Raw genomic sequence first — 17,219 nt, 5'->3', positions numbered from 1 at the left:
TATGGGAGGGAGACTGGCTGCCCTGAACCCACTGAATAGGATACACTTCAATCCCTTCTTGTGCTTAAAAGCACCAATACACTAATACAACCAAAAGCACCAAAGCACTAATACAACATAGCTTAAGTGAATACAGTATATAGTTCCATGCAAACACTAATTACTTAAAGCTTGGCACCTTAAACCCCACTTTTCACCTTAGGAGAGTAACTGAAGAGGCCCTTCGTGTATGTGTTTGCCTAAATTCATCTATTTTACCGTATAATGATGTGACTAAACATGAAGAATACTAAAGATGAATTCAATGCTGAATTAAACCACAAAACGCTGAAATAAAAAGGCAGAATTGGAAAACAAAACGCAAATATAATTTAACTTAACTTGATGAATATAATTTTTTTCAAATATATTCAAAACGGAAAATCAAATATAACTATAAATTGAAGATTTTTAACACTATATTTTACTGGGTATCTTTTACCTTTATCAAATCTTTTTTTCCTTTGGTTTCGATATAGTTAAAACAATAACAAATGAAGAAAAAGTGTGAAACTCCAGGCTTCAGCTGCCCTCCGGGCACACCCATAATAGACGTCATTATTTCTCGGATGCAATAAAAATTTTAACGAATTAAATCACAGACACTGCTATTCAGCGATACACAATATCTCAGCCATCTGTATAATGCGAATCTCTTATTAACTTCACTCAAATATCATAATGACTTGTCAATATTTTCATTAATTCATGGTAAGATTAAGAATTTCCATTATAAGTATCGTTTGTAATATTGTTTTTCTATTTATGATTATTCATGGTTTTTAACATTTTCCAATGAAACTTTAACAAATAACCCTAAGCGAGAACCTAAATACTCAATTCACTTACTTTGAGTACTATCCTGTTAACTGCTTCGCCTTCTCTATTCCTCGCCACAACTTCAAAACAACCCTCATCGCTTAGCTTAACCTCCTTAAATTTTAGTATACTAGAATACATATGCACATCTGATTCCTTCCTAATAGAGATCCTTTTAGTTTCTTTGAGAACTTTTCCATTAAAAATCCATGACATTTCAGGTTCTGGAACCGCAGCAAGACGGACTTCTAATTCGACACTAGATCCTTCTTCAACGGTTTTTGTTTTGGACCTTTGAGAGAACGAAGGAGGGATGCCTTCAAGGATATCACAAAGAGATGATTCCCTGTAAGCCAGAATAGTTCAATTAAAAATTTTTTAAAAGCACCAAATACTTTCACAGCTCAGTTGTTCAAAAACAAAACACATTCCAGGCAAAAACCACCTTTTGAAATCAATTGCAGTTTGAAGTTACTGGGTTGCTTTGACACTCATTTCGAATATTTTCTATTAAACAAAAATAGATTCAAAAATTAGGCTGATAGTAATTTTACCGACTTCATAAACGGAGGTAGTGGAATATATAACTATAAATGGTATATCTTAATACAAAACCTGTTTTTGCAATATGATTTGATCCGTAGTCCTATTGATTCTTAGTTTCGGTCACTTGCACGTCCCTAGATTCGTATTCTCAGTCATGCGTTGTGAATTTCAGTCTTATACATTCAAATTATAGTCCTTGAAATACCTTTGAGGTGTTTCAATAGACCCTTCGCCAGTTTTAGTCTCAAGACTGAAGTCGATGATCATGTTCTAAGATGCAAGACTACATTTAGAACTTTTAAGACATATCCCTTTTTCTCTTTTTTAAGTTTTTTCGTTTAATCACTACCATTAATAATGGTTGCATAAATATCAAGATTTTACAACTCTTTTTCTACAAATTTATAAAATATTAGAAAATTTTGAAGATATTTAAATTACAGGGGACATTAAATATAAAACCCGGTGTTTTGGATTGGTAACGTGAAAACTTATGCAACCATATATATATATAAAAAAAAACATAGAAAAACCGAGCTTCAATTTTAACAAATATGGCCTCCATATGCATTGTAAAGTTTTTTTTTTAATTTTACATTTTTTTTAATTTCGCATTTTCTAAAGTTTAGTGGGTGAAAAGCTAAGAGGCAATATTTTTTGCTTTTGTGTGCACATTATCATTTCATAATTTACTCCTTTAATGTGCACTACAGCGAATTGCTGGTTCAAATTACAAAACTTTTTATTAATTTTGATTTAATCGGTTTTCTCTTTTTTTTCTTTTTTTCAAGTGTTATCAAAATGACCTGAAACGGGAGTTACGGCAAGTAACTCGTCAGCTTGATGTATATAGTCTTTTTTGTTGTAATCAAAAGATGTAGAACGAGTCAGAAACGATTCGGACAGTATTTAGAAAAACTAGTCAGAATATTTTTACTTCTCTGGACGTGGTAGACTTTAATACCTAAAAGTTATTGCACAAAATAACACAATTAAGAAACAGTGGCGTTAATTTGGGAGGGAGGAGGTGCATGTACTCCTCTAGATTCTCTTTCCCGAGATTTCGAAAAATGTCCCTTTTAGAAGGTATTCTCATTTAAAAATGCCTTTTTATTGTTGATGTTTAGAACATTTAAAAAAACACAAATTTACACCTCCCCTTGGATTTTGAAGAATAAGAGTGAATTGTTAATTAACGCCACTGTTAAGAGAGAGAAGGGAAATAAAACATGTTTCGATAGTTGACAGTCTATAATTGGGGAAAATAGCCTACTCTATTTTAAAAGACGGTCTAGTACTAGCTAAAGTACATTGTTCCATATTAACTTACACCATTTTTACATAAATTATATATACTCACTCAATTTTATCAGAGCCATCAAAATAACTATATAAAACTATGTAAAATTAAAGATCTAAAGAATGTATTCTATATTTAACAAGAATGACTTAGTTTTATATTTGATTTAACGATTTGAACCGAAGTCAATTCTTCAGTATCCGAGGCGGATCTCTTTTTTTTTCATCTAGACTTGGGGCAGCAACTTGATAATTTGGGCACCCAAGAAATTTAAGGGTATCTACAATTATGGATGACGATTTCTAATTTTGGTACTGAGGAAAATCAATAAAGTATACTAGACATCATGATACTACATTCATATAGAAGGGATAGTGGTGGTATCATTACTCTCTAAAACTGTCATGTTAGAAAAACATAGGTCAAAGATAACTTGTAGAATATAACATAGCAAAACATAATGTGGATGAAATAAACTAAGAAAAAATCTTCATTAATCTACTAGCTCCACCTCCCTCCCCCAAGACCCAAAAATTTGAAGACATAAGAACTACAAAATTAATTATTTTTATACATAATATTCATGGTTGTAATATCCTAGGAAAAAGCAGGAGAACTTTCTCAGAGGCCCAGTCCATTCGGATTAAGCATATATCGGATCTGTTATAGCAGAAAAATAATTTTTATTGATACAGTCTCCAAGCAGTATGCGGAACAGCTTTTTTCCCCTCTCCCAATTCAAAATTTCAAAAGAACATTGGCCCGGATACCGAAGACCCAGTTTTAGTGGGAATCATGGATTCTTTTTTTTATAAGTCTTCCACGTTGTTTTTATTTTTACTTATTTTCTTTTTTTTTGCTATTTTATTGTTTTACAGCTTAGTTTGTACCAGGAAATCTTGTTGCCAATCCAAGAAAAATACCCCCGTCCCATACTGCATACGACATAAACACACGCCACGAGAACAAGCTTGAACCAGTTCGCTGCAGGACAAACCGTTCCAATAATTCTTTCGTTCCTTTTTTTTACTACTGTGAGAGAAATTCTTAATCCACAGTGAAAGTGAAAGAAGAGGCATTCTTAAATCTATTCAAATACTATTCAACCATGCCTAAATCTTTGAGCCTACCGTAGGCCTAAAATACCTGGATAACGACCTGCGAGACATGACGGTAGTATCGGATCCATGATCAGACAAGGGCGGCTCAACAACAAGCTCAGCTGAACAAGAAGCAAACCCAGCTGAATTTTTGGCAACACATGTGATCATTCCGGCATCTTCAGGGAACAGTTCTTTGATCGTCAGAGTTGCCAAGTTATCTTCATCGTAAAGCATCTATAGTAAAGAGTGAAACAAAGTTAACTGTTTGCAACAACGGAAAAATCAATCAAATAAAACACGGATCAAGTCAATAAAATTCAACCAATAAGTGCAAAGAGGGGTTGGGGGCCAACCATCCTGTGCTTTCGCACACACTCCCTGCTTACCTGCCCCAAATTTCTCCAGGTACTTATTTAGAGCTGGGTTGACTCTGGCTGAGCTTACAAAGTCATGCTACTGACCCCCCTCCCAAATCAAAGAACCGGTCACACCAGAAATCGAACCTCTGCCCCCCCCCGCACAAAGGATTCCAAACCTAGTCTGCCAACCACTCGGATAGAACGGCCAAGCTTTGGAGCCAAGGCAAAATATGATAACTGTAACAGGACATTTTTTTTAAAGGTAAAAGTGTTGAATAACAACTTTTCACTAGCTCGTAAAACTGCTGTGTTACGTAAAATAACTTAGAAAATGGATATACACCATAAATTTTTTAAGGCCTTTACAAGTTCTTACATCCACTTCATTCATGCTTGAATAGCTCAAGACCTTGCAAAGACCAAAGAAGCAGTCTAAAGAAAAGGAAAAACAGACAAAAGAGGAAACCCAAGTTTGCCTCTTAGCTTCACCAATCCTCCTAGCTTCATCCAGTATTAAGATGTTTTTAATATATTTTTTAATTTTGCTTTACAATAGGATAAACAATTTCTTTGAAGGCGTACGACGGACATATTTGTTTAAATTTTCAATTAATTTTTCAGGTTTGTTCACATTACACTAGCTTATGTTTTGCATACTAGCACAGATCTAACCATTCTATGATTAACGAAAAAATTATCAACAAATAAATTGGCCTACTATAAAAAAAAATTCTAGTTGGATCCATATATATTTGGGCCTTTAAATGAAATCCAAATTTTAATGTCTTTAAATTAGACTTGTTCTGAACTTTCTTGTTCTACTGGATGTCACTGCATGTCGGCAGAACTAGCAGTCTTAATTCCTACTAGACACATATTAAGGCACCATAGTTTTTTCTTATTAGTTTTCAGTAATTGTTTAAGCAGAATCTAATCCAAGTTTTTTATTTATTATTATTTTTTTTTAAGTCATGGATATATTTCAACAATAGATATATTTGTCTTAAGAGAATTCACAAATCTTCTAAGTAGAGGCGCTGTAAGGCCAGGAGGTTACAAAACATTTTCTAAGACAATGTTGAGGGCTGTAGACTACGGTTATCATCAAATCCATGATAGAGAGTGTTCCAACACATGTCGAGAAAATGTCATAAATTTCCAAAGAGAACAAAGAGAGTGTCCAAAAAAATTTCCTTTGTTTTCCGTTTGTTTTGTTTGTTCTGTTCAATAAGAAACTAGTGCTGCAAAAGTTTTGGCTACAAATTTTACCACTCATTTTGGATACATATAAATTCCTGAAGGTTTTATTCAAGCGCAAAACATGGGTTGATAAAAAGTATCTCTTCTTTTTTTTTCAACTTTAGCGAAAGTTTTAATGCTAAAGTTTATCATTTCTGAGGATGCTTAAATATGAACTATATTTTTAATGTAGACAAAAAATTCCTGATTATTTTAACTGACAAATAAATCATGGATACAATAAATTTTTGTCTCGTATTTTTTTTTATTTTTTAATGCAAAAATGAACAAGCTAATAAATTTATTAGTACAGTATACCTTAGACCTTAGATCTTCCTGTGCCTCCAGAGGCGCTTAGGGCATCCAAGAAGAGTCGCCAGTCATCTCTCATCGCTGCAGCCACCCAGACATCTTCCCATTCAGGTGAGATTGAGACATTGAGGTTTACTACCGGTCAGCCCGGTAGTTGTAGGGTATTTTTGGGGCGTCCTCTTCTTCTAGTACCACGTGGCAGCCACTTAAGGACGACCTTCAGTAGTCGAGTTTCGGACATGCGGATCACATGACCGAGGTATCTCCGCTTCCTATATTTGATCACTTTGGTTATCAGTGGCTGAGATGTCTTCTGTCGTATAGTAGCGTCAGTTACTTTTTGGGACCAGTGGATATTTAGAATGCACCTTAAGCACATGTTTTGAACGCGAGGAGTTTCTTTTCAAGTATTTTATTAATGTGCCATGTTTCAGAACCATAGCAAACGGTCGAGAGGACATTGCTGTTGGAGAGCCTCAGCTTGAGTCCGAGAGAGTACTTCTGGCTGTGCCAAATTTGAGACAGTTTCTTGAAAGAGGCATAAACCTGGCCGATTCTTAACTTGACTTCTCACTGACACGATCCTGAAATGTGGATGGTGCTTCCAAAGTACTCGAATTTTACGAATTACTCTATTGTTTGGTTATTGCATCGTAGGTCAAGTGGAGGTCCGTTGCTTGCCATACTTTTTGTTTTGTTGATATTTATTTTAAAGACAAAAGGTTCGGCAACATCTATGACTTGGTTAAGGTAATGCTGGAGCTTTTATTTGCAGGACTCTAGGAGGCTGATATCGTCAGCAAAACCAACATCTCCGAGTCTCTTATTATCCAACTGGATCCCATGTCCATCGTAGGTCCAGAGAATATAATCAATGATAAGAATAAATAATAGTGGTGATAGCACACAGCCTTGTTTCACCCCTGTAATGATACGAAAGTAACGGGTACTCCCGTCGCTTGTCTTTACGCAGCATTCTGTGTCTTTGAAGAAGGCTTCAATGATTCGAATGAGCTTATCAGGAATACCATAGTATTGGAGAACCTTCCAAAGCGTTTGGCGATCTATCGAGTCGAAAGCTTTCTCGAAGTCTGTAAAGACCAAGTAAAGCTTACTACGCCATTCATTCGCTTTTTCTAGCAGCATTCTATGAGTAAATACAAGCTCAGCACATGATCGGTTTGACCGGAATCCATGCCGCTCCTCTCGGAGATGTTCGTTCAACGCTGGTTGGATTCTGTTAAGGATTATAGTCGCCAATATTTTGCTAGGTATAGATACAAGGCTTATACCTCTCCAATTTTCGCACTTTGCAGCGTTGCCTTTTTTGAATATTTTGACGAGAGTAGTGTTATGCAATCCTTAGGAATTTCTTCTGTTCTACAAACTATAGAGAAAAATGGGGTCCACACAGTTATGCCTGCAGCTACTGATCATTTAATCATTTCAGCCGCAGTTCGGTCTTCCCCAGGGGACTTTCTAGACTTCAGCTTCTTAGCCACCTTTAGTATCTCCCCGCCAGAGGGAGGCCATACATATTCTAATATCAATTACCAAAAATAAGAGTAAATTGAATGGTTTAGACATGCAATTTAGAATAGTTACTAGATTTGTAAATGCTAAATTTTACCTTCAATTATGCTAAAATATTTTCTAAGATTGTTCTATACCCAAAATCGTTGAAATTTTTTTACAAAGATACACTAATTCCATTTTTGAAGATATTTTCCAGTATTCATTTCGAAAAGATATGTTATGATCCAAATTTTCCATTAGTATTTTTTTTTTTTTACCGTACGGTGATGAGTTATGACCACTAAGATAACAATCTTCCAAAAATACTAACTACCAGCTACCATAATCGCAATGCAAGCTAAAGAATTTAAACTAATTTTTCATGATTGCAGCAATACAACAACTTACAAAAGAGCGAAAAAAAATTGTCTTTTAAGGCTGATTCAGGAAAGGTAACAAATATTTCCGGTAGTTAGAATAGTAATAGTTGACTACAAAAACAAATTTAGGGCAATTTGAAAAAAGAGCCTGAACTCCATCAAAATGGCGTCCGATTGAAATGAAAAGTGGACCATTAGAGTTACCCTGGTCAAAACCCTATACAGGAGAATTACAGTCTTCCGCCTTGAACAACAAAGGAAAGCACCTACTTGTTTTTTGTTCTCTAGTGGAGATCTGGATCATCATAGAAAGTTGTTTAAGGGCTCCTTTTAAAGCTATTATTTAGATGTTTAGGAGAGGTAGGAAGCAAAGTCTGTATTTAATGCCCTATTTAACAAAAACTTATGTTAACTCCCTTAGTCTCATCACCTAAGTTGGACAAATACCTTTCTGTAAGATTTATTGTCTATATCTTAAAAAAATGAAAAAAAATCAATTAAATCAAAAACAAAAGTTTTTCTCTTGGAAGAAAAGAGCGAACTTGAAGCTTACGGTTAACAAAAATTATTGCTTCGTAGATTATGCAATATACATTTTAAAACTAGCTCGAATAAACTGACTGTTTCCTATGATTATAGTATTTCAGGACTAGCACTTTACTGAAAACCAACACAAAAATAGTATGTTCCCTTAGGAGCAGAAAAGTCCATAAGTAGCCTGCAGAAAATAAAAGACTAATTTATAAAGGTCTTAATATTCTTTCACATCATGGGCGCCCATATGGGGGGGGGGGGCAGAGGAGGGCTTCAAGCCCTCTTAGCTGAATGATGTTGCCTTATATTTTTTATTTTTGCTTTGAGATTTCTATTATACAGCATTGGGAGTGGCGATTAGACCAGGTAAGCCCCCCCCCCTAAAATTCAGCTTATGAGCACCCATGTTTCACATGTCTTGATACTGACAACTTTTAATATACAATTATAATTCTCAATAAAACTCAAGCAAGCTCAGTCTTCAGCGAAGTGCTAGTTTCTACAATTCTGAAAACATAGGGAAATATCACCAGTAAGTTAATTGAGCTAGTTATGAAATAAATCTTGCATAATCTGCTAACAAATAATTTTTTCTGTTTTATTTTAAACTTCACTCTTTCACTTTTTTTTAATAATCAAGGATGTAATTAGAGGAATTGTACCTGGAACTCCTGCGACGGTTTAATAACAGCAGTTTGTCTAAACCATGTAATCTGCGGTCGAGGACTGCCTTCAACTTTGGCTTCAAAGGTCACACATTTTCCGTCCGATTCTTTAATAGATTGAATCCGCTGAACAAATGTAGGAGCGATTGGCTTACCGACTGGTTCTGTAAGTAAAAGAGAGTTACTACTATTCAATTCAGCCTTTTTACTTCTGCATTTGTTTGCTTCATTTTTGACTTCTTAAGGTTTATGTTCCCTGTGTAATTTTGTACATTGTTTCTGCTCTCCTACAGTTTTAATGAAGCCTACCAAAGGCAAAGAGTGGCGAAAACAGTCTTCCAGGATCGATAGTTTTCTATCGAGCCTAGAATTTCCCTGGAAAATTTCTAAGTTTTGGAGACAGATTTAGGATAGGCTATGTTGTCAAGACGCTTTTTAGTTTGTTTCCTACAAAATTTTTGTGAGCCGTAACCTTATTATTATTAAATGCTTTATGAAGGTCATCGTCAAATTGAACCGCAAACTAGAATTTGTAGAAAAGTTTATTGCCATTGGCTGACAAGTTAAGTTTATATTTTTCAACACATATGGCGTGTATGTCACTTAACCATCAAACAGCCCAATTCTAGCGGTTGTGAGACCGTTTTACCCCTGTACTATCTCTAGGAAAATTTAGTGTACTTGCTTTAAACTTGAAAATTTGCCAGCACGCAGTTCCGTCTTTCATAGTAACTACTAATGTCTACCCAAAATTTGTAAACAAAAAAAAAACTTACAAGCTTCTAAGCTTTCAATTTGTAGCTAGAAAAATTTACACAGCTTTTCGATTCTAGCCTGGAAAGGTGAACCAAAATTTGTCAAGTTTAAATGTAATGCTACCATAAACACTACATTCAAGTTATAGTTTGTTACGTCAATTACGGTCTTTTACGTCATAACAAAAATTCTCGATCGGAAAAGTTGGAACAGCCCCTGTTTTAACGAATTATGTTTCAAACTATGTTAATTAACGAAATTTCGGAGGTTATGGACCTTTGTGGCCAAGAATTTCGATTAAGTTAGGTGACCCCCCCCCCTACCAAGAATGTTAATTTATAAGATTCTAATTGACTTACTATCAAAAACAGGCAATTTAGCAATCTTTTCCTCTAACTTTTGTTTGACATAATGAGTGTAGGACACCTCATCTTTGAGATACTGGGATGGCACCCAGCCAGTTTCTTCTGTCAAATGCTTACGAACGAACCACCAGTCGCTATTGTGCCATTCTATAAGAGATAGAAAGAGATTAATTGGATTTTAGTACTAATTCAGTATGCAGAGTTCCCCCTGAACATTTAACAAGAATCATAAAATAGACCACGAATGTAAACAGGTAAGTAGGAGTTGAAGTTATTACGTACTCAAATCCATAAAAATATAGAACTTCTACTCATTTAACCATCTTTACTATTAAAGTTTCTACATTGAACATACTGTATATGTTTTCTAGAAGTTTTTTAAACTTAATCTTTTCAATTTGAACTGTAAACGATGAATATTGTACTCTTAAGCTTAATTATTGCCGATAATACTGACGACCTACGGTCGTTTAATTTTGTATCAGTCAATTTTGCATTGTTGTCACTTTATTTTAAATGGTCCAAACAGAAAGATTACCACAACAATTGCATAAAAAGAAGACATTATAGAAGTTGTTTACAGCTAAGTAACTGTTTTTTTTTTATTAATTTGTATATCATTTCCCTCAAATCGAGCAGACATCCCAGCTACCATATATAAGAATATAAAAGCCATTCTTTTATCTAAAAAAAATAATATAAATTCTTCTTTTATTCAAAGATGTATACCCCAACATGGAAAAGAAGATTCTCCACACAAAGCTGGTATTTCTACCCTAATGTGAAAAATATTTCATTTCCTTAGGTTAAAATATTTATACCCTAACTTACCAAGTACATATACCCGTTCTCCTTCAATAAGATGCATTGCATCTCCACTCTCAGCCACGTAAGTTTGGATGGCGTGATATGCATCTCCTTCGTTTATGTTTAATAGTGCAGCCTCTTCAACTAAAAAGACACAAACAATTAGATAAGACACAATTATGAAGATCTTAGAACATTATTGAGTTATGATTCAGGCTGTTAATCTGATCTAACGGTTTAAGTTTATATGCTTCAACATAGATGGCGTTCATATCACTTGATCATCAAACAGCACAATTCTAGCGGTTGATAGGCCACTCCACCCCTTATTATCTCTACAAATATTTACTTCTGTTAATATAAGGTGTTTATTGCATAAGGAGTGTGAGCAAAATAAATGAACCTTTAGATGTTTTGCGGGTTCAGGGTGCTAGAATAGGTTTGAAGATTAAGGTAAAGAAGACTAAATCACGAGTGCTACGAATAAGTGAAGGTGAAAAGGTGACGTTGAGTAATAAAAAGATTGATAAGGTAGACTTCTTTACTTACCTTAGCAGCATTATTAGGAAAGACGCCGGAAGCAATGAAAATTTTAAAAGTAGAACAGCCAAGGCTCAGGGTGTTTTTTCACAGTTAAAAAAAAGTTTGGAAGAATAGGAAGATAAGTCTGCAATCTCAAATTTGAATATTAAAAGGTACAGTGATGACAGTGGTCAAATATGGCTCTAAAGCATGGGCGCTCCGAAAAGTGGATGAAGATTTGCTAGATGTTTTCCATAGAAATTGCCTAAGGATGGTTCTTGGAACCCGGCTGACTGACCGTATTTCAAACAATAGGCTGTACAAAGAATGAGGTTCAATCCCACTTTCTAGGGCTATAATGAAAGAAAGGTTGAGATGGCTAGGGCACGTTGTGCGGATGAAGGATGACAGGTTTCCAAAGATTGCTCTTTTCGGCAAACCGTCTAGGGCTAAACGGAAAGCAGGTCGTCCTCGTCTAGGGTGGGAGGACGTCATAAAGAAAGATTTAAAGGAAATGGGAACTTCGTGGGAGGGTGTAAAAAGGGAGGCTTTGAATAGATTGGGATGGAGGAGGAGCGTTCGTGGCTGCGTTGGCCTCAGGCGGCTTGGTGCTGCGGTGAGTTGTTGTAGTAGTAGTAGTAGTTTATGACATTGAAGAGTACAAAAATTCCAAAGAAGGTTTTTAAATATTTTGATGATCTTTTCTACTTTGAACTGGAAATATACAGAATTTCTGAGATTTTCCTGTTTGTCGGAATAATTATATATGCATTTAAGGGGTTTCTTAGAAAAATTTCCAAGAGGTAGGTATGACTTAAATTTTCAGAAGCATATCTGCTAAAAAAAAAAAAAATCCAGCACGCAAAAACAGCAAAAAATTATTTTGACACAGAACAGCAAAAACAAATTTTAGAAGCATATTTGACCAAGTTAGTTATGACATTTACATAAAACAAACTCGACTTTCAGGGACATAAGAAACTATAATACATTCTAGGCATCATTTCTGCCAGAATGCTGGTAAATTAAAATAGAAAACAGCAATCCATTTCTCAGTCTAAGGGTAGACTATATGCATAAGACTAAAAATTTTAAGTCAAGGGGATTTTATTTGAATTATAAGGACTTAGAATTGTAGTAATATATAACTAATCAGGATGGACCTTCTACTTCAGTTTTGAAAAACAAAGGGAAGGTCTTAGGAAAAGTTTTTTTTTTTTAATGAAACAATTTAAGGTCATGACCTTTCATTTGGTTCCCTTTAGAAAGTTTTTTATCCCACTTGGTCTTTCATAGATAACAAGGAAGCAATAATTGAGCTTTGTGGGAAACTTAACATTGTTTACCTTGAGTTTGTGATTCCGAGACAATGGCAAAATCTTGTTCTCTTATAACACTCAGCGAAGCTTCCTCTGAAAAACATAAAAAAATATATTATATATGATGGTGAGAGTGGTGAGTCATTCTTAAAGCCCTTCTTTTTAAAATAACATCTTTGTTTGGAAGTTATAATAAGTACCGCTATTAATGGTTAGCAGAAGTGGATACTACCTTAAAACGGATCACTAATACACTCAGTCAAGTCAATTCACGAAAATTAGGGGGGAGGCTGTTGAAAATATATTTTTTTTTAAATTTAGGGGGAGGGGGAATTTAGTTTTTTCCTTTTTTTTAAGAAAATGCTAAAAAAGCTATTTTTCAATGGAAATATAAATATTTTTCGGATTATACAGACGAGTAAAGGGGGAGGAGGGAATTCTTAGGCGTAAGTGAACAAGCTCCTCCCCTCTGCTCCCCAACTGACGCCACTGTATTTACTTATCCTTAAACTAACATTTTTGAACTGCGAAAAAGACCCTGCGCCTTAGCTATTCTACTTTTTACATCTTTACTGTACTCCCATCTTACGATCAGGGGTGTTCGTAGAGAATTCGTGGTAGTAGAATATCGCGAAGGGTTTCATTTGTGGAAACCAAAAATGCTACTAATCCTTTTAAGTAACAAAATAGATCGTACCATAGAAAAGTGCCGACTTCTACTATTTCCTGCACAAATCAGGAATTCTGTCCCAAATAACGCCAAAAATTTATTGAGCAAAAATTCTGAGATTAAAATCTTAAAATTTTACATATTAGTTTTTTGGCCATTAGGAATAACGACTAATAATTACTAATGGTTGCAGGGCCGTCACCGATCTATTTATATACCCCCAGTTCCAGAGGTTCCGCAGCAACAATTATGCGAGAGATCATCAGATAAGTGGTGATGGTGGTGATGACGGAAGAGAGGAGAACTGCAGCCAAAAAGTATGTATTTTTAGGCAAGAATTTTTCAACTTCCAATTGGAAGCCACTTCATGGATATGACGGAGGAATTCGCCCATAGCCACCCTCCATTTGGAGAGATATATTTGAACGAGGCGAGTAATATTGGTACTGAGGATTAAAATCAGTTATATTTTGGAAAAGATAATTCTAAGGAAAAGTGATAATTTAAAAAAGCAGGAGCGTAAAGAATGGAGGGGGAGAGTGGCTTTACCCTACGGACGTCAGTAGAAGAGAGAAACGATCCCCTCTCCCCCGAAACAAGAGCATATGAAAAAATTTATATAATCAGAGAAACAGAGATATTTCTATTCAGATATCAGAGAAAAAAGCTCCGTGCAGCACTTGCTCCCCACCTCTGTAAAATTTCTTGGCCGCACTCATGCTGCCCCCAACCTCTTCATCGTTGCTCCGGTAAGCGTGTGGATGTAACTTTCTATGATACACTTTATTTTTGCTATAGAAGGGGAGATATGATCCCCCCCAGCCCAAAATACGTGAAATTATACACCACGGTATATAATTTTATCAAACTTCAAAAGAAACAAATTAGCCAAATGAAGCTTAAAATAAATCGCAATATTGACCTTTTTTTACGGAACAAATTTAGAAGGAAGTCTATAAGAACCAATGCGTTACTGCACGGATATACTGTCTCTAAAACTGGAGAGCTCAACAAAACAGCATTACGATAAGTTTGAATCGATTGGAATCCTCAAAATTTTTGCTTGGTAGCTTTTTCGCCCCATTGGGTGACAATTGTCGTTTTGCTCCAACAAAACGGCAGAAAATACCCCTTTTGCTGTGGCACAATCTTTTTCCCTACTTAAAACGGGCACCAGAACTGTCAATTTCTGGTTGAATGAGCCTTCTCTCATTATTCTAGAACCATAAGCTCAATACGGTCAATCATGACGAAAGGAAGTTAAAAACACACATTCGTGATCATCTTCCTCGAAAAACCTGCAAAATTTCACAATTTTATAGATACCTGAATACGAATAAACTACACAGTCAATTATCACCGTAACTAGTTTTATGAACGTATATATTGCTATCAGAGCAGCTTGTTTTAGAGTTTCGATAACTATTCGCATTGGTCGCTCTTTAGTTACACTTCATAATCATAAAATGTTTGACAGATTAATCATATTCAGTTAAACAGACCAGAAAGTTCATAAAAAAATAGATGATCATTGTTATGAGTTCCAGTAGCAAAAAGATTTTGTATACTACAATCTTTAATAAAAATATTTTGATTTTTATCAAAAGTAAATATTGTTAATTTTACGTATATCACTGTCTGCCAAATTATAAATGAAATGAAGGAAAATAGACTAGAATGTAAACTAGTAACCGGATAAGTATTTCAGCACCCAATTCGCTTAAGGTTCAATATTTAATTTAGGAAAATTTGCTATTTTATTTAATGTCAGATAGTCGTTAACCCTTAAAACTCCTGTATATGCTTATAGATAGATAGATAGATAGATAGATATTTATTGCAATAAATATCTGGTCCAATGCGGGACCACCATTGGACCAATATATGGTCCAATGCGGGTTCATTCCTTCAATGGTCCTTACTGAAATGGTAGCACAAAAAGTACAACAATCCCTTTATGTGTAATGAATTCAGAAGAATTCTCTAAACCATATTTTTTTTGAAAATAGCAAAAATCAGCAGTAAGTTTTTACGAAATTGTATATTGTTTTTCGATTGATAGTACTTCAAAATTTTAGTGTTCACCAATAGTTTGATAGAGGGAAATTGAATTTCACAGAATATTACCTCTTTTCCAAAGAACATGTTCGAGCTAAATAAAAGAATATCGTATTATAGCCACGTACAACAAAATTAAGGGGGCTTTGGGCCCAGTGCCAGCAAAATCTGTAGAGTTTTGCAATTTTACATTAGATATTCAATGTTCACCGTCCTTGAGATTTAGATATTTACCGCAATAGCCCTTCCCCTTCCATTACAACCATAATCAACTTATATGTACCTACCTCATACATTTGAACTAAAACTTCATTAATTGATTTAAAGCATAATAACAGATATGACCAAGATTAAAACTTTGGATTGAAAATAAACATAAAACCAAAAGACAAAAAATGACTTAGACGTGAATTTATTTAGATTGTAGTCTAATTCATCTTGTAAAACAAAGCTTTGGATGCAAGCTCCCAGTTTAAATTATCTTAACATGTGCAAGCTCCCAGTTTAAATTATCTTAACATATGCCATCCAACTTAAAACTGAAGCTCAAACGAAAACCAAAGGTATTAATTTTTTTCCATTGCAGGAAACAAAAACTCTACATAAAAATGATCTCAAATTATTATCATCATATATTCTCCTCCTCAATTTTAACCTATTCGGGATTCAAATTTTAGCCTAAGTTACGATAACCTACTCAAGAAGTCGTTATTAGCCGGGATTTAGATAGAAAGGCAATAATTTTATTAAGTAAAATAAAATTTTCCATTGAAAAATATTAAATCTTTATTATTATGCTTCCAATGGGATTATTTCTTTTTATCGCCATTTCTTTTTGTGTAAAAAATTTGTTAAATATAAAAATTATTTTTGACACAATTTTTCATCTTTTTAAATAAAATAATTTGATCATTGATTACCCCTTCTTGAAGATTACTGTCATATTCTATTCCTAAATCGAATTTGGAGAAGGGTGTGTGTTGACGTAAGGAGAAACTTTTTAATAAAAAGTTTGCGACAAAAAAGTTCGACACAATTTATTTATCGTTACGGCAGATTTACTTAAATGATAAGCATAAAGGTACAAAAAAACATAAATATTTCATCCTCTATATAAAAAAACAAACCAGTTTACAAGACTATCCACTCGCCAGAAGGAAATGTAATTTCCATCCGAAAGTCAGAACTTATCTCCTTCGGAGTAATCAGCAAACTGTAAAAACTTAAAGTATAAAATAATTAATAATAGTCAGTAATTATTAAAGTATTAAGCATTAACATGTTTTGTTAGACATACACCGCACGCAGTTTAGTGATGAAACAAGTGGTAGTTCTACTACAAGAAATAGCAAAAAAGAAAAGAAAAGAGTAAAGGTGTATAATAGATGGAGCTGTTAACTAAGATTGCCGATTTTAGTAGAGTTATTTTTCCTTCTTTTTTTCTAACCTTGCAATAAGTTGAAGAATCATCATAAACCTACAAAAAAGATAGTATCATCCCCTAATATTCCTGTTAATCAAACCAATTTATGTAAAAACCTGACTTAATAAAAATAGCACCTGAAATGCTCATTTTTAGACCGCAAAAGCTAGGTAACAACAAAAAAATTTTGAATCCATTTTTCTCTATTTGTGGATTTTAATCAGACGAACATTTTTAGTTCGAAAGAAACAACATGATAGTATCTTAATAGTGGTAATTCAAAAAGGCGTTACCTTACATTTTTAGCCAACAATTTAATACTGAATTTGGCGTCACCTTTTTTTAGTAATGTATAACAACATCCTTTGTTCAAATAAAAGGTAATTAATAACAGTAAAATATAAGAATTTATTTCTTAAGATATTATACAGCATCGTAGTTTCTGAAATTATTATGCCAATTTGAAACGCATATTTAATATTTTTATA

At 34.3% G+C, this 17,219-nt stretch overlaps 1 protein-coding gene across 1 annotated transcript in view; it reads right to left on the bottom strand.

Moving 5' to 3' along the window:
- LOC148946230 (uncharacterized) overlaps window positions 1–17,219 on the bottom strand; it is a 309,809-nt gene that overhangs the window by 96,725 nt on the left and 195,865 nt on the right. Inside the window, exons 41-46 of the mRNA XM_089097640.1 lie at window positions 12,608–12,673; window positions 10,764–10,883; window positions 9,927–10,079; window positions 8,809–8,975; window positions 3,851–4,041; window positions 889–1,204 (exon numbers count right to left, since the gene is read on the bottom strand). Coding sequence (XP_088953766.1) covers window positions 889–1,204; window positions 3,851–4,041; window positions 8,809–8,975; window positions 9,927–10,079; window positions 10,764–10,883; window positions 12,608–12,673 — 1,013 coding nt within the window. The remainder of the gene's footprint in view (window positions 1–888; window positions 1,205–3,850; window positions 4,042–8,808; window positions 8,976–9,926; window positions 10,080–10,763; window positions 10,884–12,607; window positions 12,674–17,219) is intronic.

The sequence above is a fragment of the Artemia sp. Qi Xiang Cuo genome, chromosome 12, assembly GCF_049724085.1.
Source record: "Artemia sp. Qi Xiang Cuo chromosome 12, ASM4972408v1, whole genome shotgun sequence".
Lineage (NCBI taxonomy): Eukaryota > Metazoa > Arthropoda > Branchiopoda > Anostraca > Artemiidae > Artemia > Artemia sp. Qi Xiang Cuo.
This window is presented reverse-complemented; position numbering and strand designations above follow the sequence as displayed.